The sequence below is a fragment of the Euleptes europaea genome, chromosome 12 (assembly GCF_029931775.1).
Source record: "Euleptes europaea isolate rEulEur1 chromosome 12, rEulEur1.hap1, whole genome shotgun sequence".
NCBI lineage: Eukaryota > Metazoa > Chordata > Lepidosauria > Squamata > Sphaerodactylidae > Euleptes > Euleptes europaea.
Window position 1 is genome coordinate 33492615 of NC_079323.1, and position 19091 is coordinate 33511705.

At 40.2% G+C, this 19091-nt stretch overlaps 1 protein-coding gene across 1 annotated transcript in view; it reads left to right on the top strand.

Moving 5' to 3' along the window:
* Nucleotides 1-219: 219 nt before the first annotated feature.
* FILIP1L (filamin A interacting protein 1 like) overlaps nucleotides 220-19091 on the top strand; it is a 64406-nt gene continuing 45534 nt past the window's right edge. Inside the window, exons 1-3 of the mRNA XM_056858353.1 lie at nucleotides 220-486; nucleotides 1960-2133; nucleotides 8590-8768. Coding sequence (XP_056714331.1) covers nucleotides 274-486; nucleotides 1960-2133; nucleotides 8590-8768 — 566 coding nt within the window. The 5' untranslated portion in view covers nucleotides 220-273. The remainder of the gene's footprint in view (nucleotides 487-1959; nucleotides 2134-8589; nucleotides 8769-19091) is intronic.

The following is a 19091-nucleotide window of genomic DNA, read 5'->3' on the forward strand; positions in this document are numbered from 1 at the left end:
ACAGTATAACAGCTGCACTTCAGCAATTTTCCAAAGGGTTGCTGAATGCACCTCACTTCACAGGCATCTCAAAAAGTGTCTTGGGTCAGCCTCATTACTATGTAAAGAGATTGTGACATGAGATACCAGACCCGAGGCACATTCAGCCGTGCATTAACCTGCAAGGTTATTATTTTGACCATTTATTTTTCATCTTCCCTCACCAGGTATTTGGAAATGTGTTCCAGAAGTAACAGCACAGAGGATTGTTCCACATTAAAACACTAAAAAAAAATGCTAAGTGACACCCAAGTGGAAGATATCCCTTGCACTGAGAGAGTAAAAATGAAGAGAAAACAAACAGAAAAAGACTATACAACAGAACCGGATACTATTCTAAGAAGCTCCAAATTACATAAGAAGCAGAGAAACTATTCCAAAAAGAGAGAAGACCTTTCTCGAGATGACCTTTTATTTCTTTTGAGTGTGCTGGAGGGTGAATTACAGGTCAGTATATTTCTAGTATGATTATAATAATAGCTGGTGTTACCCAAATTGCTACAGACATGAAGGTCCCATAACCTACAATGGCATCCCCTTGTTAGCTTGCAGCAAACATCTGTATTAAAATGGCAGTTCTGCTGGGAGGGAAGGTGGCATGGTGCAAGCCCAGGGGTGTCGAACTCAATTGTTACGAGGGCCGGATATTAAACGGTTTGCAGAGTAAAATGAAGATTTACAGAAGGGAGTAATGCATCAGTAAAAATAACCAAAAACCTTTCCCTAACAAACTGCCCAACTGGGGAAACAGACTAGAAGGAGGGGGCAGTGCCCGATAACTATTTCTCATCTCACCATGAAGTAAAATTGTTGAAAAATGCAGAAAGTTTTACCTGTATCATCAATAAAGCAGATGGCAATTGAAATTTGGGGTTCTCCACATATGCAGGCTGGTGCATCCCCAATTTAAAGATTTGCCAACTATTAACAGTAATTGTAATTTTATTGCAATCTATGGGATTTTAAAATCCTAGCTTTAGCTGGAATGGTGCATATCTCTATTTGCTTGCATGACAGCATGTAAAGATAAAGAAGCAGAGTCTAAACTGCACCCTGATTTTTAAAGGCGATGTTCAAATTGTGCCACTTTTAAATAGCCTGCTTCTTCTGAGGCCTTGAAAGATCCGAACTGAATTGAAATCCAGTGTCTTTAGCATCATTAATTATTGCTGAAAAATCTTGGCCATGTGCATGAAGTATGCGTTGTATAGGTAATCACAAACACACATGAGTCACTCTGCCAACTTTCAGGCCAATTAATCTTGTTTTAGAGAGCTGCCATTATTGCATGCTATTGGAATGCATGTTACGGAAGGTCACATCCTCTGCACTAGGCACCTCAGTGCACAAACACATATATGTAACAATAGCAGCAGACAGCTTCTGGCTTGATTTAAAACAACAAAGGGTGACTTTGTACTCCTGCTCCTAAGCTTCCCACAGGAGGTATGAATGACTTGATCATCTAAAAACAGCTGCCAGTATCTTTAAGAATATTTCCCCTTACAGCATTTGTTCAATACAAACCCTCCCAAACAACAACATACATACCCTGCCTCCCCCCCAAAAAAAATTAGTATAAAAACAGATACGTTTATATAGAAATTTGTGCTGCTGCTCACTCATAGCCATGTTTCCATACTTCCTGCCATCATTTGGCACATGGTGGGATGGGCTGAAACTGACGGGGCAAAGCATGCAGGGGACTAAGATGAGGGGTCAAGGAACAAACCACCGGACACTACACTTATTTTAGGGCAATATTTTTCCTTTTCCAATCGTTCACAGCATTTGTCACAGGTATACAAACAACTGCCAGTCAAGAGTAAAAGACCACTCCTCTGAAGAGAAGCAAAAGAACTAAATTCAATAAGAGGATACTCAGAACTAACCTCACTGGAGTTCTCTCTGTTTCTGCAGGCTCAGGATGAAGTCATAGGAGTTCTGAAGGCTGAAAAAATTAACCTCGCTTTACTTGAAGCACAATATGGCTTTGTTACTCCGAAAAAGGTCCTCGAGGCACTTCAACGGGATGCTATCCAAGCCAAGGCTACACTATGGCAAGAGGATATCTATGAAAAGCCCATGGGAGAGGTACGTACTACTCAAAATGTATTTGTGCAGACATGACAACCCCAGGAATCAGAAGAATTAGCCTCATTAATGTAACTGGAGAAGGGCAAGTGAAGGAAATGTTAAGACATTTCGGGAAGGGGCCGTAGCCTGGCATACAGAAGGTCCCAGGTTCAATCCCCAGCATCTCCAGTTATAAAGGGACTAAGCAAGTAGGTGATGTGAAAGACCTCAGCCTGAGGCCCTGGACAGCGGCTGCTGGTCTGAGTAGACAATACTGACTTTGATGGACCAAGGGTCTGATTCAGTATAAGGCAGCTTCATGTGTTCATTGTTTTCTGGAATGCCGCAAACATTGAGCTCAGCTTTTAAATCTCAGTTATAGAAGTAACATACACTCCTGCTTTGATGACATCCTTTAACTCCAGAGAAATTCAAACATGGTTGTCAACTAATAGAAAGTCCAGGAACTCCATGAATTTAAAAGCCCAAAATGAAGACTCGGCATTCTAAAAGAAACTACTGGTCTACAGAAGGGGTCCCCAACCTTTTGGCGCCTGCAACCACCTTTGGAATTCCAGCACAGGGGGGTGGGTACCACATCAAAAAGGCTGCCACACGAGGCAGAGCCAACCACAAAATGGCAGGAAGGTTATGCATAACTCCAATAGTAACTCTTCAACATTTTAGGTAGAAGCTCTCTTTAACAGGATGTCTGTTTAAAGGAACACATATTCTTGCGTACCCAAAACTCACCTTCATTAATGCAGTAAAAACCTTTGTGCTGTGGTGACAGTTGCTGCCAAAACAACTTCATAGAATCATAGAGTTGGAAGGGACCACCAGGGTCATCTAGTCCAACCCCCTGCACAATGCAGGAAACTCACAACTACCTCCCCCACACACACCCAGTGCCCAGAAGATGCCCCCCTCCCATGAACTGTCCAAGTTCATAGAATCAGCATTGCTGACAGATGGCCATCAAACCTCTTCTTAAAAACCTCCAGGGAAGGAGAGCTTACCACCTCCCAAGGAAGCCTGTTCCACTGAGGAACTGCTCTGTTAGAAAATTCTTCCTAATGTCTAGATGGAAATTCTTCTGATTTAATTTCAACCCGTTGTTTCCTGTCTGACCTTCTGGTGCAACAGAAAACAACTCGGCACCATCCTCTATACGACAGCCCTTCAAGTACTTGAAGATGGTTATCATATCCCCTCTCAGTCTTCTCCATTACAGGCTAAACATACCCAGCTCCTACAACCTTTCCTCATAGGACTTGGTCTCCAGACCCTCTCACTTAAAAAAAAAAATCTGTACAGTTAACCTGGTCTCCAATGATTAATCAGAAACCTTGCTGGACAAAAGCTCCAATAGCCCCACCCATTTTCTAACCATACTAGGTGGGCAACACATCAGGGACCCCTGATCTAGAGCCATCCATAAACTACATCCTACTTATAAATGCTGTTGTAACCTTCTTCATCCCCTCAGCCAAACCACCCTCTCACAACTTTACTTCCTGATCACCCTCACCTTAATTTTTTTATTTGTGTATGATGAGTCCAGAAGTCAGGCAGGACCAAATTACTGGCATGCAATGCAGAATATTTTCCTGCATCACTATCACCAGGTTCTGGTCCTGTTCACATAAATCAATTATTTTCAAATAAATGACGTCTTGCTTCATTTCCAATGTTGCAAGTAGATTCAAGGGATGATTTCAGAGGGTAATGTGAGCTGACAGTCAAGAGCCCCTGACACAATAAAGGACTCTTGACTCACCTGTTCCATTCTGGGATATATGACTGTGTAAACAAGCAGGCATGTCCCCTCTCGTACACAAAGAAGCGTGGAATGTAGAGTTCTCACGATAAACAAAGAGAGACCTGTACATGACAAGTGTGGAACTCCTTGAATATTACTCCCACCTTCCTTTAACCTCTAAGTGAAGCAGAATATGACCCGATGCTCACATAAGTCCTCCCTACGCTTACTTCGCCCCATATGGAAAGTAACGGTGTATCGGGGACTTTTATTTAAATGTGGCCTTTGGGATCTCCTAGAAACACCAGGAGAAAGATGTTTGAATACCCAGAGTGAGAAGAGATGCTCATTGGAAAAGCATAAATCTTCCAGCTCAGGTCTTCACTTCTACACATAGTAAACAGAAAGGGGGGGGGAGTGCAAAGCAGAGGCAATAAACGGAGACTGAACCTATCTAACCATTCAACATTTGCTTTGTGAATAAAACAAGAAAGCCTCTTGCAGAACATTCCCAGTGATGCTGCTATCTTGGTGGTCAGAAGAAAGAGTTGAGCAGGAAAGAACTCAGCGTGTTCCTCAATGCATGGGCATAAAGATGAAGCAGTTCTACTTGAGGGGAGCAGAAAGCTCTAAACAGGTCCACAGATGCTCTGTACTAAATTGTGGCACTATGGAAAATTGCAAAGAAGAACTGTTATATTTCTTATGCTGGGGAAGATATTCAGTTTGGTTTCAACCAATAATATTAACTAGTAGTGACAGGGCTGCAGCTCAATTTATATTTATTAAAAGCCTGAGATGACCTCTAATTATGCAAATATAGGTGTGTGTGTGTGGGGGGGGAGAATTCACATTATCCTGGACTTGAGGGACTCCAGTTTTGTGTCCGCAAAGAGTTCTGTTTGTATTTTTGCTTCCCACCTCAAGTGTGGACAAAATACTGCATAACAGGAATAAAACATACCCGCTCCACTGAAATCAAACTTTACTTTGACAAGACACATTCTTCACTTTTCACATCCACGTCTGTCCTATCAATAGAATACTTCAGTATTAGATACAAGTAAGACAAGAGCAGTAACAGCTGTCTCAAGTGGATACAAACTTGAGCTCAAAAATGTTGATCTACCATATACCATCTACCATATAACCTAAAAATTCCCTTTCATAAAAATCTACTGAATGTGGTTAATATGCTGATGAATAATATAGGAGGTTTGGTGAAGAACTTTAGACAATTAAGCCTGTAATTCTAGGGACACATCCCTGGGAGTAAGCCCCACTGAACAATAGGGGACTTACTTTTGAGTAGATCTATTTAGGATTTCTCCCCAAAACAATGAATAGTAATAAGAGTTAAACCAGTATCTATTTGCAATTTTAAACACTTCTCTCTCCATTCAAATGTACACACATTTCATATGCATCTCATTACTGTTCACAATAAAAGATCCCCACGAATAGAACTCTACCTTCAAGCATTTGCAGACTTCTGAAAGAAATATACCCGCAGTGGTAACTATTCATATTCATTCTCTCTCTCTCCCTCCCCCTCACCCCCCTGGGCAAAAAGGTCAGACTTGTTCAAGGAGCTTGAAACCTTAGCATTCTAGTTATGATCTAAATCAGGTGAAGTTTGGATGCAGAGGTCAACTTGTTTTCTTTTTTTTAAAAATCCCACTCTACTATGTCACAGAAACTTTCAGGATGAATGGAAACGATCCCAGGAACACGCCTGCCTTGCCACAAAAAATCCAAAATATAATTTGGACTTCTATCTCACATATATTATACAAATGTTTTCTTTTTCGCATTACATGGCAGCAAAAGAGTTTCTAACACCACTGGACTTTGGCACTATCAAAGGCAGAGGTAAACATTCTGAGAATAGTCAAAATGGTACAGATCTCTAATACTCAATGAAGTTCTGGAACCAATGCAGATAAATGTTACACAGAACATTTCCAAAAGCCATTAAAATAAAAATGTAGACAAAAATGTAGATGTATTTTGTTAACAAAGTTAAATATTTATGGAAAGCTAGGGCTAACTAGCACTAGAGTGTGGGAAAGAGTCTTGTGGACTTCCCCGTACTATTCTGGCAAACTATCTTATGCTGGGTCCCTAACGTAACTAGTATTCTAATTGCTGGTTTCTTGGGAGCAGTGCCTAAAATGCTGCCAACAGTCAGATAGATATGCCAGTTGAGAATTACCAAGCTTATTTTATGTGTGTCTTGGTTCTAATTTTATGCCTGGGACAATTTTTTATTTCTAAGGGCAAAAATATGTATTAAGAGAAGCAGACAGCCTGGGGTTAGCCCTCCTAAATTCCAGGAGCAATGTGCTTCCTTTCTCTCTTTGTACAAGTATTCTGTGGATGCTAAGGAAGCAAAGCCTTATATTGTACCAGTTGTAAACCATAACCTATAGGAGAACATGATTCTCCATGCAGAGGCATTTTGGGTTATATGTCACAGTTATAGGATCAAGTTATATGTCACCTGACATAATGGTTCCTCATTATGTTTAGATGAGTAAACTGGAGGACTGTGGACTGGACTCTAGCATAGTTAGGTGGACAGGGAACTGGTTGGTGAGCTGCACTCAAAGAATAGTTGTCAATGGCATTTCATCTGAGCTGGCAGAGGTGTCCAGTGGGGTGTCGAAGGACTTGGTAAAATTCGGTAAAAATCGGGTTTGGGTTTATTGGGCCCGATTTGGGGGGGGGGAACCTAAAATACATCGAATTCCCATATGGGAATTTGGTTTGTTTTTGGGTTTCCCAAAAAAAATTCAGCCCGGGGTGGGGCATTTTTTTAGGTAGAGCCCCCCCCCCCCAATTTACAGGGTAACTTGCAGGGACTCTCCTTGCAAGATCCCCCAAGTTTGGTGAAGATTGGGTTGGGGAGTCTGAAGTTATGGGGTCTGGAAGAGGTCACCCCTCCCACCTCCATACACAAGCATTGGAAGGTAAGAGAGTCTCTGTTCGCTAATGCTTGTCTATGGAGGAGGCAACCTCTTCCAGACCTCATAACACCGGACCCCTGACCCAATCTTCACCAAACTTTTGGGTTCGTGCAAGGAGAGTCCCCGAAAGCTACTCTGAAAATTTGGGACCTCTACCCCTAAAAATGTCCCCACAGGAGCTTCGCAAAAAATCCTCATAGACTTTAGTGGAAGAAACTTCCTATTAGCCGACTTTCGCTACATAGACGCAATCCTGCAGAAGTTGGCTAATTGAAAGTTCGAGAAGAGAAGGATTTTAGCTCCCTCTAGCTCCCCTCTTCTTTTACCCTTTAGCTGCCATCATATGGTGCTGTATTGCCCTGGCTGAAAAAATGCAGTGCTGCCTTGGCTACTTCTCTGTATCCTACCACCTTTTTACTGTTTAAGTACTACCAGTGGTGGTGTGAACTGAGGCTACCATGATCAAGCTGCTCTTACATGGTTAGGAAAACAAAGTGGAGAGCTATGGTAACAGCGCTCATCGTCCATTTGCTCCCTGATCGCAACCATCTTGAGAGAGCTGTAAGACACAGACAGATGAGACACAGCATTGTACAGGAAGTATTATCTATTGCCATGGCACAGTTACTATTAACTACTTGCCCATGAGCAATTTCTAGTCATTTCAGGCAAGCGGAAATTTGTATGGAAGAACTCAGAAAAGCCAATAATCAATTGGCCACAGCCAGCACCATTAGAATATTTTCAGAGGTACCTCTAAGTACATTCTGAAAGACACATTGCAGTGATCGATAGAGATTATTATCTGTGGCCGAAGGCCACACATAAACTTCAGTTCAGTTTAGATTTGTCCAAAGCAAGCCTGAAAACTTTATTAAGATCACCTGAAAAAAAGGAGAAATGCAATTTCAGCTTAGCAGAGCTTCAACAGAACCCCACAGTTGGAGCTCATCCAACAACATATAATTGTTTCCCAAGAATAACTGATGAAGTGGTGGCTTGATCCAAAAGATCGTTACCTCAGCACCTATGTGTTTAGGGTGGGATATATCAAACCACCTCTGTTAGTGTCTTGCCATGAAAACCCCAAAAGGGGTTGCCATAACTCGGCTGCGACTCGAAGGCACTTTACACACACACACATATCAATAGCTATGCAGGGACACCACCACAAAGCATGACATCATGCTGGACTTGCAAGAACAATGGTGCAAAGGTATTGGTGCAGATATATTGTGAGGATCGCTGAAGTAGTTTAAGATTTGTGAAAAGTTTAATGAACAGAGCTGGGCCAATGATAAAACTACTCAAGAAACCACTGCAAAATCCCACTGACTATCTTTGCAGGTTATATATATAGAGAGAGAGTGTTTAAGACAGTTGTTTTTGTAGCCAAAACTTTAATTATAGGAGGTTACTTTTTGGAACAATACTTTTAAAATAAAAATTGAGAGTTAAATGCTCAACAAAATATGGATAAGGGTCCCAAAAATTAAAATCATTGTGTAAAATTTGTCAGCCATCCAACAGTAGAATAGCATTCGATATATTTGGATGCAGCAGTAATTCTGACATAAGGTAATACATTTGAAAGGTTAATATAAGGTCAGTTATTAATTTATATTTTTCTGTAGCCAGTGCTAATACTACTACTAATCCGAATAAATCTACATTCGGTTTAAAAAAACCTTGTTGCTTTGACAAAAATCAGAACAGTGAGAGAATCTGGTTACTCTTTTTTAGCTTGATAAAGTGGTTGAAAAGCATAAAGAAACACACCGACGGATGCTGGAGCAACTCTTAATGGTAGAAAAATCTCACAGGCAAACTCTATGTGAGCTAGAAGATGAGAAGAGGAAGCATGCAGAATACATGGAGAAAAGTGATGAATTTACTAATTTACTGGAACAAGAACAAGAAAGGTAAGGCAACTGTAAAATTACCAAGTATCCAAAATAACAGTACTTCCTAAGTATTTTCATTTTCAGCTTCCACCCAGGAATTGGACACATCTAAAATGTAACATGGATAGGCCATGTATCGAAGCCGCACATGACATTATGTTGTCAGCAGAAAAGGGAGGCAGACCCCCCCCCACTATGCGCCCCTCATGCTATACCTGAGGTTCCACTGGTCAGGGACACAGCAGGTTCCAGTTGAAGGTATTGCTTTTACTGATTTCTTAAAAGATTTTTAAGCCACTTATGGTGTAGTTTTTTAAAAGAAGAAATGCAGGAATCAAAAAGTTATCTAGATAGTGGGGCAGGATGGGCTGTTAGCTACTACATAATCCCCATAATCAGAACAAATACATGCAATCCCCAATCTTAAAAGCTTAATGCCGTATTACAACTGGTATGCAAAACAGTGGGAAGGATGTACTCAGCTTTCTTTACAATAGCATAAGATACACGACCATGCCCCATGCTAGTCTTGTTCAAGTTACAGTAAATGCATGGACATCCCTCATGTATGTGCGTACATCTTTTTGTAAGGAAGAGCCCATGTTTGTTCACTTTACTGATGAACACAGAAACCAGTACCTGGATAAATGCAGCGTTTCAATCACACATTCTACATGTTTTGAATGTAATAAGAATTATCCATGTAATAAGAATTAGATATACGTTCACAGAATTTGTGAACAGCTCACTGTGGTGGAGGGAAATTATGAATTTATCCATCATTATGGTGTATGCTTTCTGCAAGTGCCCCTTCCATTCACAGTAGGCACATGTTCTCATGGAAGGGTGACTTTTACCAATTCCTCCCTCTCACTGCAACCCCCCTTTGACCTCCCCCCCCATAATATTCCTGGGAGGGGGTTTCCACAGACTCACAGAGACACAATTTTGGAGGAAACAGAAATTGCACTGGGAGTGTGTAAAGTTACTGTTTACACAGCATAATTGCACTCATGCTACAAAGAATCCAAGCTACTCTATCCTCAGAAAAGCAGCAGAATGCTTTGAGAACCACAGCAAAAGTTGAGCTGTAGCAGGAACATTTAAGGGAAAAAATGTAGCACAGGATATTGAGGATAACAGGAGGTGAAGTTAAGGGAAAAGTTGAGGGAAAGCCTTTATGCCTTTGGATAGAAAGATTTCTCACCAACTCACATGAGAGAGATGGAGATTAAAGTAGCTTTATGTCATTTTTTAAATATTGCCTACTCTTCGAAACAGGAATTACAGCTGAAGAATCCTCCAAAGAGAACAGGAAAAAATTACCGTCACATTTCCTATTCCCCCGACAGTTATACTTGATTCTAAAAAGCATGAGAACATTGTCTTTGCATCCTATTGCTCAGAACAGCTTCCAGATGGAAATGTTTGGGTGTGAGAACTCTACCCTCACATGATGCATAGATAATACTTCCTCTGCTTTGTCTCCAGAACTTCAAATTTCACATAGTCTGGCATTACTTGCAACATTCCCTCTTCCTGCTACACCTTCTTCCTTTAAGTGTGCCACAGAAAATGCATAGGTCCCATGAAAAAAAAAAAACTTAATAAAATACAATCACAAAACTCAAGAAAAATTAATTAGGTGCTCTTGGGCATAATCATTAAGCAAACAAGAAAAGGGGTGTGCTTTCAGCAGAGACACTGACCACCTTTAACAATTGTTTTATGAAAGACCGGTATCCCCAAGAACCAACATTTAAGGTTGTGTATTTCTTCCCCGTATATGCAGAGTTCATAAAACGCAGAAAGGCTGGAATGAAGAGTGGCTTTATTAAATGAAACATAATGCTACATTATCTGAAAACAAATATGTACATGAGCTGGAATATACACACACACACACAAATGTTTAGAGAAAGAGTTGGTTTTTATACACTGTTTTTTTTACCTTTAAGGAGTCTCAAAACGGCTTACAATCGCCTTCCCTTCCCCGCCCCACAACAGTGGTCAAACCCAAATTAATTGTTTTTAAACTTGGAAACAGTTTACCATTATAACTTGTAACATTTACTAGTATCTGCCTAGAAGGGGATGGGGGGGAACTGAAGTGGCTAATGAGACCTTTGAGGATGCAATAATAGATTTTAGATTAAGTCTCGATTTTTGTGTTTTCTTTGGAGTACTCATTTTATGTGGAAAACCCTAAAGGAGCATGATGTCACATGTTGAGTAGCGTCCAAAACATTTGCCAAGTGATGTCGCCATCAGGCTATCTAAGCAATTGCCTACCCGAGTGAAAAAGCTCTCACACAAGTTAAGGCACCATTTCTTGATAATGATGCTCTACAACTGTTGTTACACAAACTTGTACACTGCACTGTTGCATTTTAGAACCCAAGCTTGTTTAGATTCTCAGAGTATTAATTTTGATTCAATGCTAAATGGAGTAAGTGAAATGTCTGTGTATAAAACAGTCTTGTAGGTTTAAAAAAAATTAACCCCCACCTTCTTGCAACACTCCAAATCATATTAACAGGCAAGAGACACAGAACTAGATGGGATGGCAGTAGCAGATGGTGTTTAATGTCCTGGTTTCAGCTTGTCATCCCCCCTCCCTCAGCCCTTACCACAGGGCTGTTTTTAGTGAATACTACATTCATACAAACAGAAAACCCAACAGAAAATTCTACCCATACATGTATTGGTGTTTTGTTTGTATACTGAACATTAGCCAATGCACTATTTATTTATTTTTTATTTTAGATTTTTACCCCACCCTTAATCTCTGAAGCCAGGCTCAGGGCAGCTGACAACATTCTTGTACTGATGGACTTAGTGAACATCAACTATGAATTCTGTAGCTGGAGTAGTCTATCTTCATGAGGGTGCATGAAGTTAAGGTTTAACATTTGTATGAACACTGAACTAGCATCACCTGCAGCAGGATGTTCTCTAGGTTAATTTAAAGCAATGCATGCTCAGTACTAAGCCTCTGTAGAGTTATATTTTCCACCACCACCATCAACGCAGAAGTTAAATGTAATGCATCATATGCATTTTTCCTGTATCCTCAAAGTACTACATGATCTTTAAAACACTCCTGTATGATAGACCATTGCTGTTCCTTAAATCAGATCAGAGGCAGATCACAAGAGATATCAGTTTGCCCCAAAATGATCCAATGAGTTCATGGCTCAGCACAGATTTTAAATGGGATCTTCCATTTTATAGTTTGTATACTACTCATTACACTATGCCTGCCCCCAAAGTCTGTCCACAAAATATTTATCCTAGTTCCCTCCCCTCAACATCATCAATGGTTGCTGATTTGTCCTACACTGCATGGACCTTAACAGTACACTCCTTCTGAAAACATACATTGCCCTTGTTCACCAGATGCCCAGTCTACTTCGGGGGAAAGGCAACCAAGTCAACACTTACCCTGTCAACAACCCCCCCCCACACACACACACACACACTAAACCAACAAATCTCTCCTAGTTGATTCAGGTGCTAGTAATATACCTACTTGAAAACAGTGGAGTTATCCGCCCAGTGTGCCCTGTGATTCTGTACTTTGTTGTCAGTTCCTTTGTTATTCTAGTCTAATAAGAAGATCAACAAAAGAAAATGCCGTGGATTGCACTTCCCGAGAAACACATAACATTAATCATGCTACCTTGAATGAAACTGATTTTTAGTGACAATGGGGAAATTCAGTTTTCCTACAACTCTGGTAATCAAATCTGTATTGAATATATAAAAGTGTTGCCTTTCTTACTACGGTCAAGATCCAAAGGGCCTTAGGCACATATGCTAGGGCTCTTATGACTGAAGCAATGCTTCCCCAAATTCACCATTTTAGAGAAACATCTTACACTATTGTAGAAACCATTTGGGAGTGGTCTGGGGTTGAAGTAGAAAGAAGATTACATAAAAAACTTACCGTGTGGCTCTTTGGGTATCTTGGCCTGTATACACCAAGTAAGTCAATTTTGAAAGCAGGCATATATTTTATCATGTTGAACTCAAACCCATTTGAAAGCTCCGTTCTCATTTTGGCATGCTGGAGTTAGGGTAAACTTCCCTTAATTCCATAGGCTCAATGCAAGATCAAGATCATTATCATTTACCCTGAATGCTACATAAACAAATTGGACCCTACATCCAGTTATTTGGTAATCTACCATCTCAAAATACTCAATGCTGTCATTATTTACGTCTCCTGGAGCTATTTATATATAGCATTACTTTATCTGTATAGAATTCTAACTGCACATAAATATTGTTGACTTATTTATTTTATATGAATGTCCAGCAGATTCTAATTTCATGCACACTGGGCTATTGCTGAAGAATGCATTGTACTCAAATGCAATCATTTCCTTTTCGCTTTCTGGCAGCAAGCAATATGTATTACATACGCTGAAGACTGTCTTCCAAGTTGTGAAATGGATGCCAGATCTCTGTACGTTTGACCTTTTTCATGGGTATCTTGTGTTTTGTAGGTGAGTGAGCAAGACCCTCCTCAAGCACAATTTGAGTTCTGTGTAACCCCCCAGCGGGAGAACCCAAATACTTTAACTCCTACAGCATAAAGATAGACTTAAGGAAGTGATGCACAGACTAATGACTTCATGTGAGCATTTTAAAGAATAGTCTACCATTTCATAGCATAACTTTCAACAGATGCTGGGAAAGCAGGCTCTCGTCAAAATCCACAGGATTCAAAGATTTCCACAAAGATCCTTGTGCATAATGAAAGGTTAGAATAACTACACAGAAACAAGTACATCCTTTGAAAGTAAAAATAAAGAATAAAAAAGTAAAAAATAAAGAATAAAAAAAGTCTAAAGGTGGACAAACTTTGTCATGTGCCAATAACTCAGTTTGCTTGCCCCTATGTAAAAAAAGTCCAGAAATCTTTTCTTCAATAGGCAGACGAAGAAATGGACCACAAGTAGGGTTGCCAACTTCCAGGTACTAGCTGGCGATCTCCTGCTATTACAACGGATCTCCAGCTGATAGAGATCCGTTCACCTGGAGAAAATGGTTGCTTTGGTAATTGGACTCTATGGCATTGAAGTCCCTCCCCTCCCCAAACCCCACCCTCCTCAGGCTCCGCCTCAAAAACCTCCCGCCGATGGCAAAGAGGGACTTGGCAACCCTAACCACAAGCACAAACTGTTACTGCCTTCATGTCAACATTCATGCAGCCAAAATTCTTCATTAATGGTACTATTTCAAAAGCCCCATCTACAGCACATTTGTTGACTGATTTATGAACAAGACATTTAATTTCAAAATTTACCCCTCTGTAATCACACTGACTCCAGTCACGAATTATACCTTAATTTGCAATTAGTTCCCCTCCAAGCACATTATCAATTAAAAAGGAAGACATAACTAGTTATCAGAAATGATGTGAAACCCAGACATAAAGAGACTGGTAACCTATTCTTCCCACAGACCGTAAGTCTTTCCTTTCAATATAGGCAGGGAAAGCTTTGAGCAAGACAAGAGCTGAGTATTTAATAAGCAACTGGTGTATTGCAGGTAAATAAAGGGCACCCACCATGGAAAAGCTTTCGGTAGATACCAGAGTCTAACAGCTTTCTGACTGAAATAGCCTGGAAAAAAATACTAAGCACAGCAAGGCAATTTCCCCAAAAACTTTTACTATTCATCAGCCCCCTATTCACCAGGTTACCATTGGCCTGTTCCATGGCTAAAACTCCAACTTCTTTCCACTGAAATTACGTATATAGAAAAGGACTACAAAAAAACAAAAAACAAATATTTAACAGTATGTCAAAGCTAGTGAATATTCACCATGGCTAGTACCTAAAGGAAATACTTCAGGTTTTGTAAGATAAAGGTCTGCTGAGATTCAAGTTGGCAAATGTCTTAACACACACTGTCTGATGACATGCAATAAGAAAATACCTCACCTGATATTCGTGTCTATCTGTATTAGAATAATCTCCAACCAGTCTGATGGAATAGTTTGATAAACATTAATTATTACTTATACTGCATTTTGAAGTGCTCAACGCTCTTCACAGATTTCAACATTTTGCCATCCTGACAACATCATGCAAAGTAGGTCAGTATGATCACACACACCCCCATATTGCACATGGAGGAGCAAAGAGGGTTTATCTAAACCCATCTGTAACTTCATGGCAGAAGTTAAACCTGAGCAAGGGAGTTCCTGATTCATAGCTCAGACTCTTAGCCATTACTCTAGGCCAGTTCTCTGTAAGTTCACAGGATAAAGTTAATTATATTTCTTCCTTTGCAAATAAGCCAATAAAACTCCCATGGCTAAGATTTACATAAAAGTGAGCTAATGTGAATTACAGATTATGAATAAATGTAACAAAACCCACACTATTAAAAATTCAAATGCCCTTTGGCTGTGTGGAGCTGCTGATCATAGCACACAGAAAGAAACTATAAGCATGATTCTGTGAGCAAGGTATAGTTGCTCCATACTATAGATCACCAATGAACTGTTGTATGATAGAGAAAGAGGGGGGGTTGATCCTACTACTTCCTATAAACAGGTGACCAGTGATATCAAAGTTGACAGCAGCACTGCCAGCATTGTAGGGCATACGTCTGCAGAACTAATCTACCAAGGATCATGATAAACTCAACCCCAGATTCTGGATACAAGTTGAGAACCATGTGTGAACACGCCTTTTGTGCAGAATGACAACATGCAGCAAGGCAATGTACAGAAGATTACATGAATGAATGTCAACATATTAACACGCTATAAGGGAAATTATAAATTTTCTCATCCAGGACACTGAGTTAGAATATATGGCTATGACGCCAATTTCTGTCTGTCACAGAGTATTGAAATATTAAGCATTTCATCGTGCTTTCATAGCAACTCCTTTATAAGATGGCAGTATATTTTTGAATATCAGGGGCTGTGGATAAACAGCAACAGCGATTTCATGCTTTGCTTATAAGCTTCCCAGGGGCATACTCTTATGACGCCGGTGCATAAAGGGAACATGTCACCACATTTTAAACCTGGAAAGTGATTGTCAAATGACAACACTTAACTAAATGATGGGCGTCACAGCTCAGCATTACCTGTAGGGTTCTATGTTACAGTATGCCGTGTGCCAATACACACATACTGTAGACAACAGAGCAAGAAGTTCTAGAACAGATAGATAATAAATATTTTAAAAACTGCCTGATACTATGACAAACCTTTATGAACTACCTCTGACTGACAGGCAACCACATTCTGAAGCCTCAAGCACACACTGCCAAGTGCGTGTTCTGTCACTGAACTACGAGCCCTTGGAGATGCCAAACCAGTTGTAAAAAATGGAGGAAAGAGAGCTTGTGTGGCAAACAAATGCAATCCTAAACGGAGCTATACCTTTCTAAGATCCTTGAATTCAATGTGCTTAGAAGGGTGTAGCTCTGTTTAGGGTGGCGCTGTAAGAGTGTGCCTTTGCATTCCCTGCATCAACGGCAAACTCACTGGAGGTCACAGGCAAGCCATCCTATCATCTGTGGCCCTCACATCTGCAATAGGGGCACAGTAATCCTGACCTACTTTACAGGGTTAAGGGTGGCAGAGAGTATGTTAATGAAGCACTGTCAATATTCAAATATGCTATAGAAATAACTACTCCCTGTCCCCCAAGAAACAGGAGAACCAGGAGCCTCTTTCACCCATTACTCACACTTAATTAAAAGAGCTTAAAACACAGAGCTACACAAATGATGTAGGCTAAGAATGCATACATTGTTTGGACACTTTGTCTAGTGATACACTCAGCCAAGATGCTAGCAAAGCAAACTGCAAATTATCATTGTCAGTGTAAATCACAGGTCTTGCTTTGCTGTAATCCTTTGCAATGCAAAGCTGGCAAAGGTCCACACAAAAAGCACATAATTTAAACACTCAATCAGCTACATTCTGAGGCATTTGTTTAGAGTTTAATAGGTTCTCAAGGGACCAGAAAATTACCAAAGTGCATTGTTTTGACATGAGACAGAGTGAGTCATTGCTTGTCACTAAACTTTGGAGGCTTTGGTATTTATTGTCTGAGACGAACTTCTTAAAAAACACATTATAATGTATCCAGACGCATGTATGTACATTAGTCTAAATACATTTGTTTTAACCATTATGCAGATGAAATGCTTTCTAATTCACTGGCTCTTTGGTTCTGTCTCTAGCTTTTGTGTTTTACATTACAATCACAGCCTGATTTAGCATGCTTTCACTTTCAGACGGTCCCCTTTGCAATACGTTAGGAGGAATGCTCATATTTGGCACACACACCAAAGTCTTCAGATTCTGAATCAAGAACATGAAAATGTAGAGAATCGAAACTCTGGGCTGAAGCCTATGAGTTCGCTAAGCTAAGTGTGGCTTCCTCCTGAGCAAGGACCCTTATCAGGCAGAAAAGGCTGTTAAGGCTCCATACTTGGCTGGGTAAACTAGTAGAATACTACCCAGTGTGCATATGCTGCGTTCAAATAAGAGAGTCTACAGGATAGGTTCTGATTTTCCATGTGCAAATGTTGCATATTAGAGCCATTCCATGGCACTGACTATTTTTTAGCTGATGTTCATATGCTGCACAGACAGGGCAGAAAGCACAAAAACAATAGTACTGATATCTTGATCAAGTATGTAATGACTGGCTGGAAATCAGAAGAATGTTTCTACTTACCAGAGGTGTAAGATTTTGATACAGCTGGGGGAGCAAAAAGCCTTAATGCAGTCCAGGAAATTTTACAAATGATATCTTCTTGATTCAGTTCTAGCGCTTCATTTATGCTTCATGGGGTTGAAGGAGAGTTTTCTCCCTCCACCCCAGCTCAAATTTTTTATTCTTTTCTTCTGAAGCAAGAATCAGAAAAAGCTCCAACAAGACAAAAATCCCTGGCTGCCACATTGTTCCATGTGAATAAATCCAAACACACCAACCCACAAATCAATGAATAAGCTTTCAAGTTTCTCAGAAATTTTCATCAGTATCAACTTGGACAAATTCCAGGCACCACAGAGCTTTACTTTTGTGGATACTACGGCAGTGAATGAATTCTGGCCACAGGATTGCTGAGGATCCTTATCTTTTGCTTCTACCACAGGATAACAGCAGCTTGTGGAAGAGGAAGATGTTGGTTTCCATTTGGGAAATGGCACAGGGCAACAGGGTTGAACTAGCACCACCCTGCCACAGCCCACATCCAAATCAGAACCTCTACGGCTACTTTAAAACAAAATTAAAGATCGTTAGGAGGACCAGTCACTAATCTCATTTAGGTGTATTCTTTGTTCTCTTGCTTCTCCCTTCTCACACAGGGGAGCGAAAAAAATACTAACTGGGAGTTACTTTTTAACCATGATTTTTAACAATTATTTTTATAATCATTACTATTCATGTGTGAGGAGAAGGGGGAGGGGGAAGAAGAATGAGAGTCTGGCAACCAGCTGGGTTCCTGCACATTTTCACCTAAGAACTATGAATGCACCAATGGTGTCTTTGTAATAGTTGTCATTTTTACAAATGTACAAACAAACCATAAGTGGAGACACGCCTACAAGGCAAAAACCTACAGAGCCTGAACAACCCCTAAAGTCGCACCTCCAGTTTCAGTTAAGCTTCCTCTTCCTCAGAATTGTCAACTTCTCTCTCCCTCTCTCTCACACACAGACATGTCACCTATCTTCAGTGTAAGACAAATTTCCTTCTCCTAGATGTGACGGTTCTCATTAAAAAACAGAAATTCTTTACTATCAGATAGTCCTCTTCTAATCATCAGTTACAATCTAAGGCATATCAACTAAACATTCTGGATGATTAACAAGAGAAATAGCCAGTACTCATAGTATTACAATTAGATAACTATGGTTCTTGTTCTCTCTCACACACACACACTTCTACCTATTCCAGCATTTCAAAAAGCTTAGTTTCCAAATCCCTATCTCAGACTGTGGGCAAATAAGACACTGCTTGATTCCATCTATGAAAACATGGCAACAGCTAACACCCAGTATCCAATTTATTTTGTAAGTGCCACCATGACTTATCCCTCTTGGAATCCAATCTTAACCTCAAAACAGATGAGATGCTGGAGGCGTTATCAGAACTCTGGCAAATCGTATGCACAGCCTACTGGTGTTTAGTGTTTTTACATACTATTCTATGTGAGTGATGGATTATAATAATTAATCATTAATGCAGTAGCCAGCCAGGTATTTAATCACTTGGGGATTAAATTACTATGAAAAGAACCCTAAAATAAAGACTGGGTTCTTAGATCCACCAATAGCCTACTATGCCA